Source organism: Bufo gargarizans, chromosome 2 (genome assembly GCF_014858855.1).
Source record: "Bufo gargarizans isolate SCDJY-AF-19 chromosome 2, ASM1485885v1, whole genome shotgun sequence".
Taxonomy (NCBI): Eukaryota; Metazoa; Chordata; class Amphibia; order Anura; family Bufonidae; genus Bufo; species Bufo gargarizans.
Genome location: NC_058081.1, coordinates 336,446,887 through 336,464,022, shown reverse-complemented (window position 1 = coordinate 336,464,022; position 17,136 = coordinate 336,446,887). Strand labels below are relative to the sequence as shown.

Below are 17,136 nucleotides of genomic sequence, written 5' to 3'. Positions count from 1 at the left end.
GTGGCTGTGCTTGGTATTGCAGTTCAGCCGCATTCACTTGAATGGGGCTGAACTGCTCCTAGGCCACGTCAACGATAACCATGATGTAACTGGGCTACGAGAAGCAGAGAGAAGGCTGTGGCGTTCACAGGCGCACCAGTGCCTTCTCAAACAGCTGATCTGTGGGGGTCCCAGGTGTAAGACCCCACCGATCAGAGACTGATGGCCTATCCTGAGGATAGTAAATGAAGAGCGGTAATGGCAGCATCTCCAGTGAATCCTTTATTGGACGGACTTTACAGAAAGTGTGCCATAAAGTCAAGCTTGACAAAGTCTGGGATACAGCCAAAAGTTGCTGCTTGACTTTATGGCACACTTTCTATAAAGTCCGTCCAATAAAGGATTCACTGGAGATGCTGCCGTTACCGCTCTTCATTTACTATACGGTCGACTGCTGAGGATCTGCGGTCTTGGCTCGGGTGTTGCATTACCGGTGTGGCCATTTATGTCTGTGGCTGCTCTACAAACACTTTTGTCCATCATCCTGAGGATAGGTCATCAGTATCAAAATCTCGGAAAACCCCTTTAAGTATACATGTAAACCTAGCCCTAAAGGGGTTTTCCCAGACTTTACGACTGATGACGTACACAAACTTACAGGACAGGTCATCGGTTCTAAAGTTTTGGAAAACCCCAGTATTATTGTGTATTTCATTATGCAAGATACAGGACTGTAGGTGGTGTTATGGCATATAGCTTGTAAGGGCCATAAGACCACAGGCATCCCATACTGCCGTTGTATGTATGCTGTATGAGAATGGGGTATCAACCTGACAAAAATCAGCATAGGATGAGCCGTCTGGTTCATTTACACACATTACCAGATCTATTGCACGCTTGAGTAATGCTGTTAGTCAGAGCTGAATGTGCATGAGCATTCGGACACAAAGCAGGGGGTCCAATGTTCTTCACCCATTTTTTTTTGTGTGTGTGTGTGATGTGAAAACCTGCAGCTATAGACTTGCTGTGTTACTAATCAGGGTTCTTACTCATAAACCTTAATGCAGCAGCGGCTCCAAATACAACACTAATGCTCTGTAATCGTCTAAGTATTTTAAGTTTCAGCAACCACACTTTGTTTCACATTTACCATGACAGCTGACCGGATATTTAGCTTTATGATTACATCAGCAAGACTGAGCTGCACGCTATCCCTTCACATCGATGTTACTGAACACATAGCAAAATCTGATCAGAACAATGACAGGTTTGGTCAATCTGCATAGCATGCTGCACGAGCCTGCCACCAAGTGGTGGAATGGCAGACAGCATTCTACTTGTGCACTGCAAGGATGGATGTAGTCAGAACAGGCCTATGACAAGTATGACCAGGAAGACTTTGCATGGTTTCATATTGGTTATATGAATATACTTTAATTGCAACCATTATTTTTCATACAAAACTAAAGAATGTCTATTGGACTTACAGGGTGGATCATGTTAGGTTGGAACTGAAAATGTTATTAGTGTTCCCTCCCCATATAGTAGTTCATTTAACGGTGGTCTGCTTAGAGAATAAGTGTCCCATTTCCTTCTTGTAGGTATGGAGAGTGCAATCACTCTGTGGCAGTTTCTGTTGCAATTGCTCCTTGATCAAAAACACGAGCATCTTATCTGCTGGACATCCAATGATGGTGAATTCAAGCTGCTCAAGGCTGAGGAGGTGGCCAAGCTATGGGGACTGCGGAAGAATAAAACAAACATGAACTACGACAAGCTGAGCCGTGCTCTCAGATACTATTATGATAAGGTATGAGCATGTGTTGGGAAACATCATATAAATTGCTTTAATAACTTATTGTATGCCAGCAAGACAGTAGAAAATACAGTACATCCTGCATATTATTTAGCAAACCTGTGAACTTACTTTTCTTCTCATGTACTTCTGGTATCTTTCTTGTGCTGGATGTAAATGATTATGGACATTGTAAACACGTTGAGAATAGTCTGTCATATACATTAGCTAATGAGTACGGTATACCATAATACTCTGATTAATATAAGAAATTCTCTCCCCATCCCAATTGGTCTGATGGATTCCTAAAACTATAGTATTAAATAGCAGTCTACGTCTAAAACAGGAGTAGACCTGGCATGAGGGGGGAAATTAACAGATTGCACCGCAACTAACCTTTGCGCCGCAATCTGCTCCAGAAATACGCCTAATATAGGCGTATTTCTGGATAATAAATGACCCCCATAATGCTTTGGAATACATATAATCTGTCAGCGTAATGCATTAGCAACTCACAGAGTGCTGATGGGCAGAGAGAGGGAGCCCTCCGACTGTCGATAGATGCCGTGGTCACTATTGACCAGGATCGGTTTTCTCCGACACTGGCCATTACAGCAGGTGCCCAGCTATCAGTTACAGCCAGTCTGTTGCAGCTCCTGTGCCCTGGCACTCATTCATGACATACCTGTACATCATGGTGCCTTAAAGCGGCAATTGAAGATTACACAGGTACGCAGGTGATTTTACATCATGGTAAGCAGATTGGCAAATGTATTGGGCAATGGATGACTTGCCTGTGCCCCGCCAACTATTTGTTAAAGTGGTGATGGCTGAAAATGGCAAATTTTGGCACAAAACGGCACATGCCAGTAAACTAGCATACAAGAATGTCACATTCCCCTCATCTCATTTAAGACAAATTTATTAAATTAAAGAATGCACCACAAAATAATAGTCCACCGCACCCTAGCTCATCTGGTTTTGGTTTCCTAGCTCAACAAGGCATGGCTTAGGATGCAAGTGTCCACCAAAATTTCTGCAGAGTAAGCCAACCAATAGTGTGTGTAAAGTTAGAAAAAAAACGTCTAGCGATGTGTCAAATATATCTCTTGGCAGGTGCCTCTTGTTTCCTTGAGCTTGATTTGATTGTGCGAGTGAAAATGCGATTTTTTTTTTAACCTAACAATTCATTATTTGTATCTTTCTTCCAGAACATTATCAAAAAAGTTATTGGCCAGAAGTTTGTCTATAAGTTTGTGTCCTTTCCAGAAATCTTGAAAATGGACCCTCACACTGTAGAGATGAGCAGGGATAGCCTTTTGCTGCAGGACAGTGATTGCAAGATCCCAAGTGATCTCCATGAGAGGCACAAGCAAACCTTATCAGCCTTGAAGAGTGCTAGCCGCAATGAGTACATAAACTCAGGATTATATTCCTCCTTTACCATAAATTCATTGCAACACCAAACTGACAACTACAAGATTATTAAACGTGAAATGATTGAAGAGGAAGAGGAGGAGCTTCAAGAGGAAGATGATGATGAGGAAGAAGAAGAAAGACCAGAAGCCAAAAGTCCTATCGAGGAAGTCAGGACTGTTATAAGATTTGTTACAAACAAAATGGACAAAGAAACTGTCCGGCCTGTAATTTCACTGCCTTCTACTTCAGAATCGGCAGCTGCCTCAGCCTTTTTATCATCAACCTTGTCTGCTAAAGGGTCTCCTCATTTGTCACCAAATGCAGCTAGTGTTTCTTCTTCACCACATTCATCACGATCCCCTTCTCTGTCCCCTAATCTGCCAATAGAGCAAAGAAGCTTCTTTGTAGATTATCCTGATACCATGGAACCATTAAACCTCTCATCAGGGTCTAAATCAAAGCTTTCCTGTTATCCCCCAAAAGCCAAGAAGCCGAAAGGCCTGGAAATATGTTCTCCACCGCTTCTCCTTTCCAGTTCTGATATTGGCTCAATTGCCCTTAACAGCCCAGCACTTCCTTCAGGATCTTTGACACCAGCCTTTTTTACTGCTCAGGTAAAATGCTGTCAACAGTGCAACAAAGCATGACTTAACAAAAGACCTCTACAATTTAAAGCCATGTAAAATAACTAAAAAACAAAAAGGTAGTTAAAGAAGTGAAATTCACTAAATCATATTGAAATGTAATAAAGAGCAAACGAAAAGTAGTAAAATGTTTCCAGAGTGTCAGGTGTTACCTGGGAGGGTTTTGGCCCAGAGGGAAATCCATTCTTAACTGCTCCATGACCATGACATCAGTGAGGAAAATAGTTTAGTGATGGTTGTCTTGATTTGCCTTCCATTCATTTCCCTTCAGAATCACTGCAGAAACTATGCTCTTAAAAGTATTGTCTGAGATTTTGATAGGACAGGGCATTAATATCAGATTGGCAGGGGTATGACCCTTGGCACCCCACTGGTGAGCTGTTTGAAGAGGCTGTTACCCTTCCACTGATGTTCGTCAGTCCCGTTAGGTATCAAACACAGCCACTATCCAATGGATGGAGCTGTGCTTGGAAAGCTCAAGGAGGCCATGGCGCACTGAATTATTCTTTTGTGTCCCAATCTGTTCACTAGAAGGCAAAGAAAAACAGCTCTGCATGCAAATGAGATTAAGGCTCCATATACACAGCAAAGTCACAGTACATGACTCTGTACAGCAGCACATCTCCACAGTTCTGTAGGGATTCGACGTGCCACCACATAACACTTTCACAAAGTTTCTAACCTATGGAATGTGTAGGGGACATCTCTGTTTTACAGATTAGGGCTTATTCACACCTTTGTTGGAAGATCCGTTTGGGGCCGCTGTTGCAGATTTTGTCAAAAAGACCACACTAAAAAGTCTGAGCATCAAAATTCATTAACAGGACCATGCACATGACAGACAGGCTCAAATAGTAATCACACATAGCGATTTTACATATGCGATTTCTCTTTGCCCATTTCTAAACCGGCAATGAGGTGATCATAATATCTTGGGGAAACTATCTGTAATCTTTTAAATTCCCCATTCTGGTATATGTCAGAGCAGTGGTACAGTGCTTGCTTGCTTTATTCTCTTCTTTTACTTATTCCTACTATTCAAATACTACACTTGAACATATTTTGTCGCTGTCATTATATCCATGTCTGAAAATTATGAAGGGGCTTTCTCATCATAGAAAGTAATTGCATATCCTAATCGGTAGGTGTCAGGCTGCCACAAGTTTTCCCTACTCAGCAATGTCCCTGAATTTGCAGGGAACTGCTGCCTCTTGCACACGACCGTATGCCCTCCGTGACATACGGTCCCTGAGCGGGCCATAAGTCCCGGAACGGCATTGAGCGTACGCACGGGAGCGCACAGCATAATAGATTACAATGATGCTGTGCACGTCGGGCCGCCCGCGGGGCTATTGTCCTGCACTCAAAAGATCATATGAGTGTAGGGAGTCCCTGAAGTCAGGCCCCTACCAATCAGAAAGCGATATCATGTATTTGCAATATGCTATCACTTCCTATTACAGCCCCTTTAAAATATACATGTCTGATTCAGGCAACAGTTTGTTTTTATTATTTGAGGCTGGGTAACCATGTCACAGAAACATGGACACCTGAACTGCTGCCATGCTATCAGGTGAATAAATGACACCGGAATGACTGTAGGCAATATCTGAAAATGGAGTGCTACACGTGTCACAAGAGCCTGTTATTAAGGATGCTTTGACATGTGGGGGGAATGTATTTGCAAAAACAATATGCACAATAAATAGTTCCCCATGTATTCCTATGGTGTTTAAAGTTGTCTACTACCTATTTGCATGTGTGCCGCAGAAAACATTAGGGGGTCATTTATTAGGACTGGCGTTTTAGATGCCGGTCTTAATAGTCCCTATAGATGGTGGTGGAACCGCTGATTTTTTTGAACAGGTGCAGACCTCTACATAACTTCGGCAGATCTACCGCCTCTTCTAAATGTAAGCCAGCTTCATTGCGGTCTTAAATTTTGACCATTTTCTATGCCTAAAACAGGCGTAGATAATGACGAATGAGACAGGCCTGTTGGCCCATCCCCTTACCGGTCATGCCCACTTTGTTAGACCTGGCGTGAGCGGGGAAAAGTTGCAGATATAGGCATATTACTGGACAGTAAATGACCCCTATTGTGTTATGGATTTTGTGAGGCTCAATTTCCCCTTAGACGTCAATGTGAAATCAACATCTACAATAACCTAAAAATACACACTTGCGGATTTCAGTGCTGTTACATGGATGTAACATTAAGCCCTATGACAAAGTTTGGTCTATTGCTAAACAAATAAATATTATGTCCTTTATAAATCTGTTTAAATATACATTTTGTCTTGCAGACGCCTAATGGACTGTTGTTAACTCCAAGTCCACTCTTGTCCAGCATCCACTTCTGGAGCAGCCTCAGCCCAGTAGCTCCATTAAGTCCTGCCAGGTTGCAAGGACCAAACACCCTATTCCAGGTAAGTGCAAATACATACATCTCATCTCAATGTTACTAAGGCGAGATAGGACAGCCTCCACCACCAGGTGGCCGGGAAACAGCAAAGTGGGCCAGCGCTCTCTGGTTCAAGCTACAGAAACATGGTTGCACAGCAAGCTATGCTTATGCTCCAACTCAGAAAACGCATAGCTTGCTGTGCTGTTTCTGTAGCTCCCGAGCACTGGAATAAGAGCTACTGAAATTGTGAGCGCTGACCACTTTGTGGTCATGGCTTAGTCTCCTCTCGCCTTAGTCTACTTTCACACTGGCGTTTTGGCTTTGTGAGATCCGTTCAGGGCTCTCACAAGCAGTCCAACGGATCAGTATGCATTCTGAATGGAAAAGGATCCGCTCAGAATGCATCAGTTCAGTCTCCATTCCGCTTTGGAGGCGGACACCAAGCAGCGTTTTGGTGTCCGTCTGATGAAACTGAGCCAAACGGATCCTCAATGGTGTTCAAGACGGATCTGTCTTGGCTATGTTAAAGATTATACAAACTGATCCATTCTGAACGGATGCAGACAGTTGTATTATCTGAACAGATCCATCCATGACGGATCCGCACAAAATGCAAGTGTGAAAGTAGCCTTAGTCATGGCAAGATGAGACAACCCCTTGAAGTATCCACTTGTTTTAAACAGATCTAAGCAGTTTTTGTTTTGTTTTTGTCTCCAGTTTCCAAACCTGCTGAACAGTCACTTGCCATTGCAGCTTCCAGGGCTTGATAGGTCATCATCTCCAGTGCTGTTGTCATCAAGCTCTCAAAAGTCCTGATGTTATCTCAAGGCACTATGGACATGTTCAATTCCATAAGCACTCCTGGATGTCACACAAACAGCGGGCAGGCCTGAAGTGAGCAAGACTGATCACCTCATAGTATTCCCATTCTTAAGAAATTTCAGGCTAAAACATTGTCTCCCGTCATCCTGGATTTCAGTATGTATGTCACAGGGTGGATAGCTGAAACTGGCCTGGACACAGTGTTAACCAAAATGTCCCGCATATATAAACTGTACCTGGACTGGTTGGTAGCTAGCTCCTTGATAAAAGTCTGATAGACTGTTGTTTACTCGTATATTCCTCGTCCTGCCTCGATACAAAAGACTCTGAATGGTATCCCATGTATGTGTGGCGCATCACGAACAAGTACAGCATTGTTCCTATGACCCAGAGCAAACTGCTGGAACATTTACTAGCAGGACAAAGGATTTATCATGTATTACAGGTTTTGTATTCCAATTTTAAAAGGTCAATGCGTATTGGAGCAGAGAAGGATGGAAAGCTCCTCGCCCCAATTCTATGTTATGCACTTCAGCTTATAGAAACTATAACCGGCTGTGCCTTCTTTTTGCATCATTTTTTTTGTAAATGTTTTATATATTTTTTTTTTTCCTGCATTAGGGGAAACCTTTAGGAAGACATACCTCTGATAGAATTTCTGTGCCCGTTTCCCCAAATATGTACTCAGCAATGTTTATATTTAGTGCTTTTTTTAATGTACATGTAATTATGGACATACACTGTTTCCATTGTAGGGAATAAAAATAATAAAATACTGTATGTAAATGTAAGATTCCATAAATTACTTTTATCAGACTCCACATAAGCCCAAAATATACTATAAGTATATTTATAATATTGCAGCATAAGAAATTGATGGTGTTATGTCATACTCCAGTGATCTTATTTTATCGGTGGGGAAGCTGTGGGGGTGCTCACAGTTATTTAAGTTACTTTTCTACCCATAGAAACCTGGCATCACATTGAATAACTTGAAAACTGAACTCTGGTTGCTACAGACATCAAGGACACTTTCCCTGGCACTGTTTTTATACACAAGATACCAGAGTCCTCAGCATGTAAGAAAATATAGAGTACAAAAAATTTCTTCCAAGACCGGTCCCAGATCTTGACACTGCAGAGTGGCCTCTACCCGACATTGTTGAGGTTTCAGATACATTAATGGTTCAGTTAACAATATCTGAACTAAATTATAGAAGCACAACATGAAAATGTTAAAATCCCAGTCACACAATTTAAACCTGAATTTGTAGGGCTGGCTGTGTTTGAAAGACGAGGCCAACAAATAAGGCATGCTCAAGTATATGGTGGAGGACAAGAGTGCAGAATCCCTGGAGCAACTGAGGGATGCTGTTTTATGGATATGTCCATTTAGTCAGCATAAGACAGCGGTTCCCCATCACTGTAAAGGGAAAATATTGCAAAATGAGACCAACTGTTAATAGATGAGCTCCACAGGTAACATCTATAAGCTGCACCATCAGTGCAGAGGCTTGTATATAAGGGCTGATTCACACGGACGTGCTCAGTCTGGGAAACATCGCCCATGTGCTTGACCCATCTCACAGAATGACCATAACTCCCCTGACCCATACTGACTGCATCATAGTGTATTGATACAGTCAGTCTGAGCTGATCTCGGGTGTAACATACTGTACTCAAATCATGTGAGTACGGTATATTAGACCCACTATTCGATAGGAACCGACTATGATGCAGTCAGGACGGTCGGTCCGGATTATGTGGCTGACACGTTTCCCAGAACAAGCACGGTCGTGTGAATCAGCCCTAAGAGTTGTATGAGAGCAGTGGTTAATAAGCATTTATAAGGACATTGTTATAATAAACTGACAAATTGACAAATTAAATGGGAAACGCTGAAGATTCTGCCAATATATTGTGTGGCATTCGAAAGTGCATGTTGAATGAAGAGCCATTGTAGTGAGCATATGGTTATGTGAGTACTGTAAACTCAAAACAGGATTTATTATTGCTGAGGTTACCTACTGAACTATTACCACAAACGGGAAATGTCAAATATTAAGAACCAGTTTATTTATATTTTTTCAACCTGGACAATTTTATAAAACACCGTAGAAATCAGCACCAGGGGATGGGAAGTATAAAGCAAAAAAACAAAACAAAAACAAAACCCAAATTGAACATATTCCTGTGTTGTACAAGAAATTCAGATGGAAGGAAAGTGCCTTACAACAAAGAAATATTTGTCCCCCATGAGATTGAAAACAAGACTATTGTATACCACTGAATATTCATACTTCAAAAGGTACAATATTAATACAGGTTTGTCAGTTCAAAATAAACATTGTTAGCTCTACGGATTGGTTTCAGAAATTTATGAAAAGTAGTAGTGGTCCAATATTCACTGTTATTGGACGTGAACTTGCCGTTCTCTAACAAAATCAAAATCAAATCCCATATCATATTGGTTATATTGACAAAACAACCCACGTGCTCCACAATCACTATTCACAAATAAAATAAAGGGGGAGAAGGTCACGTAATACTGTTAAATTGCCTAAAAGTCTATTTTTTTTTATCAAAACAGAAATAGCAGATCCCCGAATGCTCTACAGAGTTAGCTCAAAGAACCGCCATACAGTCCATTCAGGATATACCAGCTAGTTTCTGAAGATTTACAGTCATAATAATGTGTTCATGATAAAGGTGCACGCAGTACTTCAGATAATAAACACACTGACCCCAACTTCAGGACGATGTGTGACAAGTGAAGTCAGAAAAGAAGATTAGAGGGGTTGTCTGAGGGCATAAAATATTTGGGCATGGGGCTCGAGGCCAGTGATTGCAGGCTGCAGCCCTCTGTGTGTAGATGCACACGGCACCAGAGTGGTGGCGGTTCTAACAGGTGAGTGTTTCTTCTTTTATCACATTGCCTTCTTTTGCCTACATTTTGTATGAACTTAGATCACCGTTTTTACTTTTGGAGACTGAGAGCAATTTTCATGTTGCACTTTTAGGCCTGCTGGTTAGGAGAACCCAATACTGCAATGGCTTAGACATTTAACCTGTTCTGGGGGCCAGACAGGTTTCATAAGTTTTCAATTGTACATTTTCTCAGCCATTAGGAGCCCTCTAGAATGCAGAGTTGTCTCTTTAACAGCTATAGTAGAACAAGTGTATAATCTGATCAGAGGGCAGGGAAAGGTAGTAGCATGTGACATACACACTTCATTGAGCTCCAACAATCCGAACTGAGGCCCATCAAGTTTAGAATCATTTTAAAATTATTTTCTCCAAAATGATATTGTTTTTCAGTAATAAAACCGTCCCTCTCCGCAGAGCATCTTTATTTTTTATTCTGTGGTTTGAGGGATTTAGTCATATATTATTTAAAGTATTTGGTATATCAATTGAACCTCTATGAACAGTATGAGGTCTAATGGCCATACAAAGATCACTTATGTATCTTCCCAGCAGTATAATACTGTATGGTACATTAATGCTACAAAACCTTATCTGACATCTTCTGCTATCCAGCATATGATGGTATGTGGCATGTTTTACCTTTGAATACTATACACACAGTAAGAACATCTGGGGTCATTTATCAAACTGGTGTGAAGTAGAACTGGCTTAGTTTGCCCATAGCAACCAATCAGATTCCACCTTTCATTTTTGACAGCTCCTTTGGAAAATGACAGGAGGAATCTGATTGGTTACTATGGGCAACTAAGAATTCTATTTTACACCAGTTTGAAAAATTAACCCAATCAGTTTTACTATTTAGTCATTCTGGCGGTTTGTATCAACCAATTCGCACCACAGTTATCCATGTGTGAGCATTGGAATCTTTTGATACACATGTAGCTGCAAGGACTCATTAGCTGCTATATTTATTCTTAAAAGGGGTTGTCCACTTTCTAAAGAGATCTGTAAAAAGGTCAAACTGGTGGGTACTGCAGCACCCCAAATACAAGACCCCCACTGCCCACAGAATTCATGTGTAAATGGTGGATGCTGGCAGCCTCTGCATCCATAGCAATCAGGATGGCAGCGGTCCCATGATTTACCCAGGAAACCACTTTCCCAGCAGTGTCCTCTTCTGCACCGACATTAAAAAAATTCAGGAAATGTGCAGATACGTTCAGAAGAAATCTCCTCTATCTGCACATGCGCTGAATGCTTTAAGCACTGGTACAAGAAGATACACAGAAAGTGGTCATGTAGCAGGCACCATCTTTATTTCTATGGAAGTGGCAGGCTCCGACACACAAGGAATCCACAGGCGGGGGAGGGGGGTCCTTGAACTCTGGTGCTGTAGTAAGAAATCAAGAGCACTAGAACACTTAAGGCATCCTTATAGAACTACATCATGTCAGTGGGAATATTTATGCAACATCTACAATACATTTTCTTCATAATAAAGGGGCAGCAGCTGTAGTGAAGTGCTGCAAATCCTTCAATTACTTGCCCTGAACAATGTTAGGGCTCATGCACACAAACATGTTCCAGCCGTTCCCGTATTGCGGCCTGCAAACAGCGGGTCCGCAATAAAGGAGGACGGACAGTGTGCGCACCATATCACGGATGCAGACTCCTTCACTTGAATAGGTCCGCTATCCGGAAGATACAAAAGCGAAGGCACAGCACGGAAGCACTACGGAGCGCTTCTGTGGCGTTAGGTGCGTGCCTTTGCAACACAAAAAAAAAAAAGAACATGCTTTATTTTTCTGCGATGCAGACGAATTAAATGGGTCCGATTCTATCAGCACAGGCCACACAGACGGTGCCCGTGAATTTTGCCGTCCCTAATGCAAACGTTCGTGTGCATGAGCCCTTACTGTCTCTTTGTTTAAATTATTGGAGGGGTCCTGCTATAGTGATATGCCATAAAACTATAACCTAGAAATATCCCTTTAAAAAACTGTTTCAGTTCTGCTACTACATGTACAACAGATTCAACCGAACCTAAAAAACGCTGGGAGAAAAAAAATGAAAAGCAAAAATATCTTAGACCTGTTTTTGCATATTCTGTTCCAGAAAAAACATCAGAAGTCTAACGTTTCATACACCAGTCTTAATCCAAATTTATCAAGTGGTGCACGCTTCTTTATAAATTTGCCACATCTTTGCCTGTCAATATGGCAGGTATAGATTTGTGCTATTTACACCAATTTGGGATGTAAATGATAGTGCCAATAATTCCCCCAGCCCCTTCTGCCTAAATCCACGCACATTTTTCAACAGCTATAAAAGAAGTAAAAATTTGCAAATATTAGCGCAAATATGGCATGCTTCAATTCACAACTGTTATGTATCAGAGAAATTGGCTTAAATTATAAAAAAAAATTCCCTTACAATAGGTCTCCGGCCCTCCCCACTTTATGAACAAATACATTATCTGACTTTTCTTAATAAAACTGCCATAGAAAACTTCTCTTGCTCCTTACTAATCGTGCTAGAGGCACATTTTGGTAATTTTACAACACAAATTATTACATTACGAGGGAGAGTCATTTTTCATCATAAGATATATGTGATTTTCTAGTAAACAGATTACCTGCTACCTCAGGAAAATATTGATTTCTGATATTTGTTGGGTACTCAAAAAATATTGTGGCCAATTATAATTTGAATGGAAGAAACTGATGGTCGGCTGAAACGTCAAATGTGGTCCAATATATTCAAGGCCAAGCAAAGCAAAATAGTATTAATGGAAACGATACAATTTAATAAAAAGAGAGAGAAAAAAAAAAAAGGGATAAAAAAAAAAACATTGGGCTTAAAAAATAAACAAAAACGATGCATTCACAGATTGTAAAGCCACTGCAACTTCTTCAGGCATTCAACTGTTGTGGTAAATATTCAGACAGTAGTCATTTAGCAGCAATGATTCGGCAATAAATAACGACGCGTTGTGTCTCAGTCCTGCACGAGAATTGCAGCTACAGTCACATCGACAGCTGTAACCTACTGGCTCTAACAGCAGAGGAGACCTCAAAACCGACTGTACAAGCTTCGTCACACTGTGACAACAAATATATATATATACACATATATATATATATATTAAAAAAGAGGGGGGGGGGGGGGAAGGAAATCTGCAGGCCTGAAATAAACAACTCCACTGTCAGTAGGTCAAAGTTGACAAACAGTCCATAGTCCACCAGAAGTAAGAGTTGTCACCAAAGCTTCTGATCTTGGTATGAAACAGATCGTAAAAACTGCTTAAAAGAGCATGCTCTGTCTTCTGTTCTTGCCGTGCCCTACAAACAAGACGGAAAACACATTGTAACCAGACTGTGTATGAAGGAAAATTGTTTCAAATATTAGCTATTTTATCCAGCTAAGCTTAGTATTGTGTACAATGACATGGAGATCATTTTTGACAATGCCAGAGAGGAAGTCCAAAGGATGGACTGAAAAGGACTAAAAAAACTCTTGTTAAGTGAAGGTTAAGCAGGGGGGTTTGTCACTTTATGAATGGAAGTGGTTCTTGTATACATTTTGATGTAAGCTGGTTATCCTCTGATTCCGAGAAGTCAAATCTGTAATGTGTGCATCGGTTCCGGAAAAACGCAAGTGAACTGAAAGCATTTGAAGACGGATCCGTCTTCAAAATGCTTTCAGTGTTACTATGGCACCCAGGACGCTATTAAAGTCCTGGTTGCCATAGTAGTAGTGGGGAGCGGTATACTTACAGTCCGTGCGGCTCCCGGGGCGCTCCAGAATGACGTCAGAGCGCCCCATGCGCATGGATGACGTGCCATGTGATCACGTCATCCATGCGCGTGGGGCGCCCTGACGTCACTCTGAAGTGCCCTGGGAGCCGCACGGACGGTAAGTATGCTGCTCCCCCGCTACACTTTACCACTTTAGCGTCCCGGCAGCCATGGTAACCATTCAGAAAAAGCTAAACGTCGGATCCGGCAATGCGCCGAAATGACGTTTAGCTTAAGGCCGGATCCGGATTAATGCCTTTCAATGGGCATTAATTCCGGATCCGGTCTTGCGGCAAGTCTTCAGGATTTTTGGCCAGAGCAAAAAGCGTAGCATGCTGCGGTGTTTTCTCCTGCCAAAAAAGTTCCGGTCCTGAACTGAAGACATCCTGATGCATCCTGAACGGATTTCTCTCCATTCAGAATGCATTAGGATAAAACTGATCAGGATTCTTCCGGCATAGAGCCCCGACGACGGAACTCTATGCCGGAAGAAAAGAACGCAGGTGTGAAAGAGCCCTTAGTCTAGTTTCACACTACTAATAGTGACTGTTTGTTCAGTACTGTTTGCTAGTTTCTGGTGCAGTGGGTTGAGAAATCTCCCCCTTAGTGTGGTTTCATTAGTTTTTTTTTATTTTAACATTTTTTTTTTTATAGCCCCCTCAGAACCGCAGTTCTAATACACTGGGTCTCTCCCGAGAGACTCAGCATATTAGAATGAATGACTAGAATCCCCCATCGTCGCACTTGACCACGCCATCTAAAGGATTAAATGACTGCGATCGGCATTACTGCCAGTCACAGACTTAACCTGCAGGCCTCTGCTGTTTGAAACAGCAGATACCCGCCGGCTATGACGCCCGCTGCACGTGCGAGTGCAGGCCATGTTTAAAGACCCTCTCAGCACCGTACAGGTACAGTGCTGGGAGCCTAAGGCCCCTTTCACGCGAGCAAGTTTTCCACGCGGGTGCAATGCGTGACATGAACGCATAGCACCCGCACTGAATCCTGATCCATTCATTTCAATGGGTCTGTGTATATGAGTTTTTTTTTTTCACGCATTCGTTTTGCGTTGTGTGAAAAATGCTGCATGTTCTATATTCTGCAGTGCGGTTGCAATGCGTTTTTTACTGATGGTTGCTAAGAGATGTTGTTTGTAAATCTTCAGTTTACCAATCTCGTGAAAAAAGCATCAAAACACATTGCACCCGTGCGGAATAAACTGAACAACTGAACGCAATCCCACCACACAACAGACTGAACTTGCTTGCAAAATGGTGCGAGTGTCACTGAACGCATCTGGATCTAATCTAAATCGTTTTGTGTGAAAGAGGCCTAAGTCCACTTTCACACGAGCGTGACGGATTTGGTCCGGATGCGTTCAGTGAAACTCGCACCATTTTGCAAGCAAGTTCAGTCAGTTTTGTCTGCAATTTACAAACAACATCTCCTACCAACTATCAGTGAAAAACGCTGAATATAGAACATAATACGTTTTTTCACTCAACGCAGAACTGATGTATGAAAAAAAAAATGAAAAAGAAAACCGCTCATGTACACAGACCCATTGAAACAAATGCGTCAGGTTTCAGTGCGGGTGCAATGGGTTCACGTCACGTCACAAATTGCACCAGTGTAGGAAAACTCACTCGTGTGAGTAAAGTATTCAGACCCTTTGCTATGACACTTGAAATTTAGCTCTGGGCTCCTCCCATTCCTATATATCTGGGATCGGCAACCTTCAGCACTCCAACTATTGTGAAACTACAACTCCCAGCATGTTCCTTTCAATTCTGTGAAAGTTCAGAGAACAGCCAAGCATGTCTGCAACCTGACAGAGCTTGAGAGCATTTACAGAGAAGAATGGCAGAAATCCCAAATCCAGGTGTGCAAATCTTGTGTCATCATACCCTAGAAAACTGGAGGCGGTAATCGCTGCCAAAGATGCTTCAACTGAGTCTGAGTAAAGAGTCTGAATACTTTGATGCAAGATTTTAGTTTTTCCTTTTCAATAACTTAGCAAATTTTCCAAACATTTTGTTTTCACTTTCTGATTATGGGGTATTGAGTGCAGAATGATGGAGGAAAACCTATTTTTTTATTTTAATTTTAGCACAAGGCCAAAAAATGTAAATGTGAAAAAAGTGAAAGGGTCTGAAGTCATTCCGAATGCAATGCATGCTAAGCCGCATACCCGCTTCTGGATAGGAAGAATTCCGAAAACCAGGATCCTTCTGCAGCTGGATATCCTTAAGACTGAATATTGATATGTCTGAATGGTAAAAAAAAAATAAAACAGGTGCTCAGAAAATATGAAATAAACAATTGTACTATCTTATAACCTGCAGCCGAATATATTACAGTCCATTTTAAGCTTCATTGCGGAATGAAGTTTTTACCACAGGGCACTCCTTGGCAGTATTGTATGTGTATTTCTCAGGCAGTAAGCGCTCTAAGAACACTGCAGATGATTGGAAATAATCTACTGTGGGACAATTTTATGGATAGTCTGCAATGGCTGTAAGATGTATGGGTAAATTAGTTTGGATGTTATTACTGTACTGGCACTACTGCTGTCCTTAGCCTGAATTACAGTGACATGCATTTACAAAGTGGCACCACTTGGTAGGTATTTGTGAGACATTATGAAAACCTCTAAATGTAACTCAGAATTATATCTGTGTGAGGAGGTAAGTTCCAGACTGGACCAGTGTAATGATATGGATGTGTGTTTGATGCTGTATCACATAAAAGGTTGGTACTAGGGGGCAATGTATTACATGGCTTAACACCAGGATACAGAGGTTTCAGTAGTTGGTGACGGTACAGCCTCAGACTGGGTCACAGTCAACAGTGGGGTGCCAAAAGGGTCCCGTCACTAGAATGTTGGTGGTGCTGTGTAGCTCTGGCGTTAACTTCTGTTGAGTGTCAGAGTGGCTCCCTGGCTGTGACACTCTCCGCTGTGATTGGATCGCGGCACAGCCAGGGAGAAGGATACGCCCATTGAGAAACCCTGGCGTCTCCTCCTCCCTGTACCGTTGCTCAGTATTAGCATACTGAGTGGGAAAAATACAGGGGAACACAGCGGGGCGCAGGAGCGATATTTAAAATAATCAGGCAGGGTGGCAGCATTAGCGGGGTGTACCCCGCAAGTAAAGGTATTTATCTCAATTAATAAAAATCCATGAAAGGTCCTCTTTCACATCAACATGGACATTAATTGTTTACTGTAAGAGCAGTGAGGTTCCGGAACTCTGCCAGAGTATGTTGTGATGGCTGATTCTTTGTAGGGCTCAGATGGCTTTCTTGACGGTAAAATCATTACAGGTTACAGGCACTAGATTTGTA

At 41.9% G+C, this 17,136-nt stretch overlaps 2 protein-coding genes across 6 annotated transcripts in view; one reads left to right on the top strand and one right to left on the bottom strand.

The window, feature by feature from the left end:
- ELK3 (ETS transcription factor ELK3) overlaps positions 1-7,852 on the top strand; it is a 43,037-nt gene extending 35,185 nt beyond the window's left edge. The window contains exons 2-5 of the mRNA XM_044280580.1: positions 1,581-1,789; positions 2,986-3,807; positions 6,144-6,266; positions 6,962-7,852. Coding sequence (XP_044136515.1) covers positions 1,583-1,789; positions 2,986-3,807; positions 6,144-6,266; positions 6,962-7,060 — 1,251 coding nt within the window. The 5' untranslated portion in view covers positions 1,581-1,582 and the 3' untranslated portion in view covers positions 7,061-7,852. The remainder of the gene's footprint in view (positions 1-1,580; positions 1,790-2,985; positions 3,808-6,143; positions 6,267-6,961) is intronic.
- Positions 7,853-7,990: 138 nt separating this feature from the next.
- The window catches only part of CDK17 (cyclin dependent kinase 17), a 124,659-nt gene continuing 115,513 nt past the window's right edge, over positions 7,991-17,136 (bottom strand). For all 5 annotated transcript variants that reach the window (XM_044280577.1, XM_044280576.1, XM_044280575.1 and 2 more), the window contains 2 exons: positions 15,983-16,060; positions 7,991-13,335 (listed from right to left, as the gene is read on the bottom strand). In XM_044280577.1, the coding sequence (XP_044136512.1) occupies positions 13,298-13,335; positions 15,983-16,060 (116 nt within the window). In that variant the 3' untranslated portion in view covers positions 7,991-13,297. The remainder of the gene's footprint in view (positions 13,336-15,982; positions 16,061-17,136) is intronic.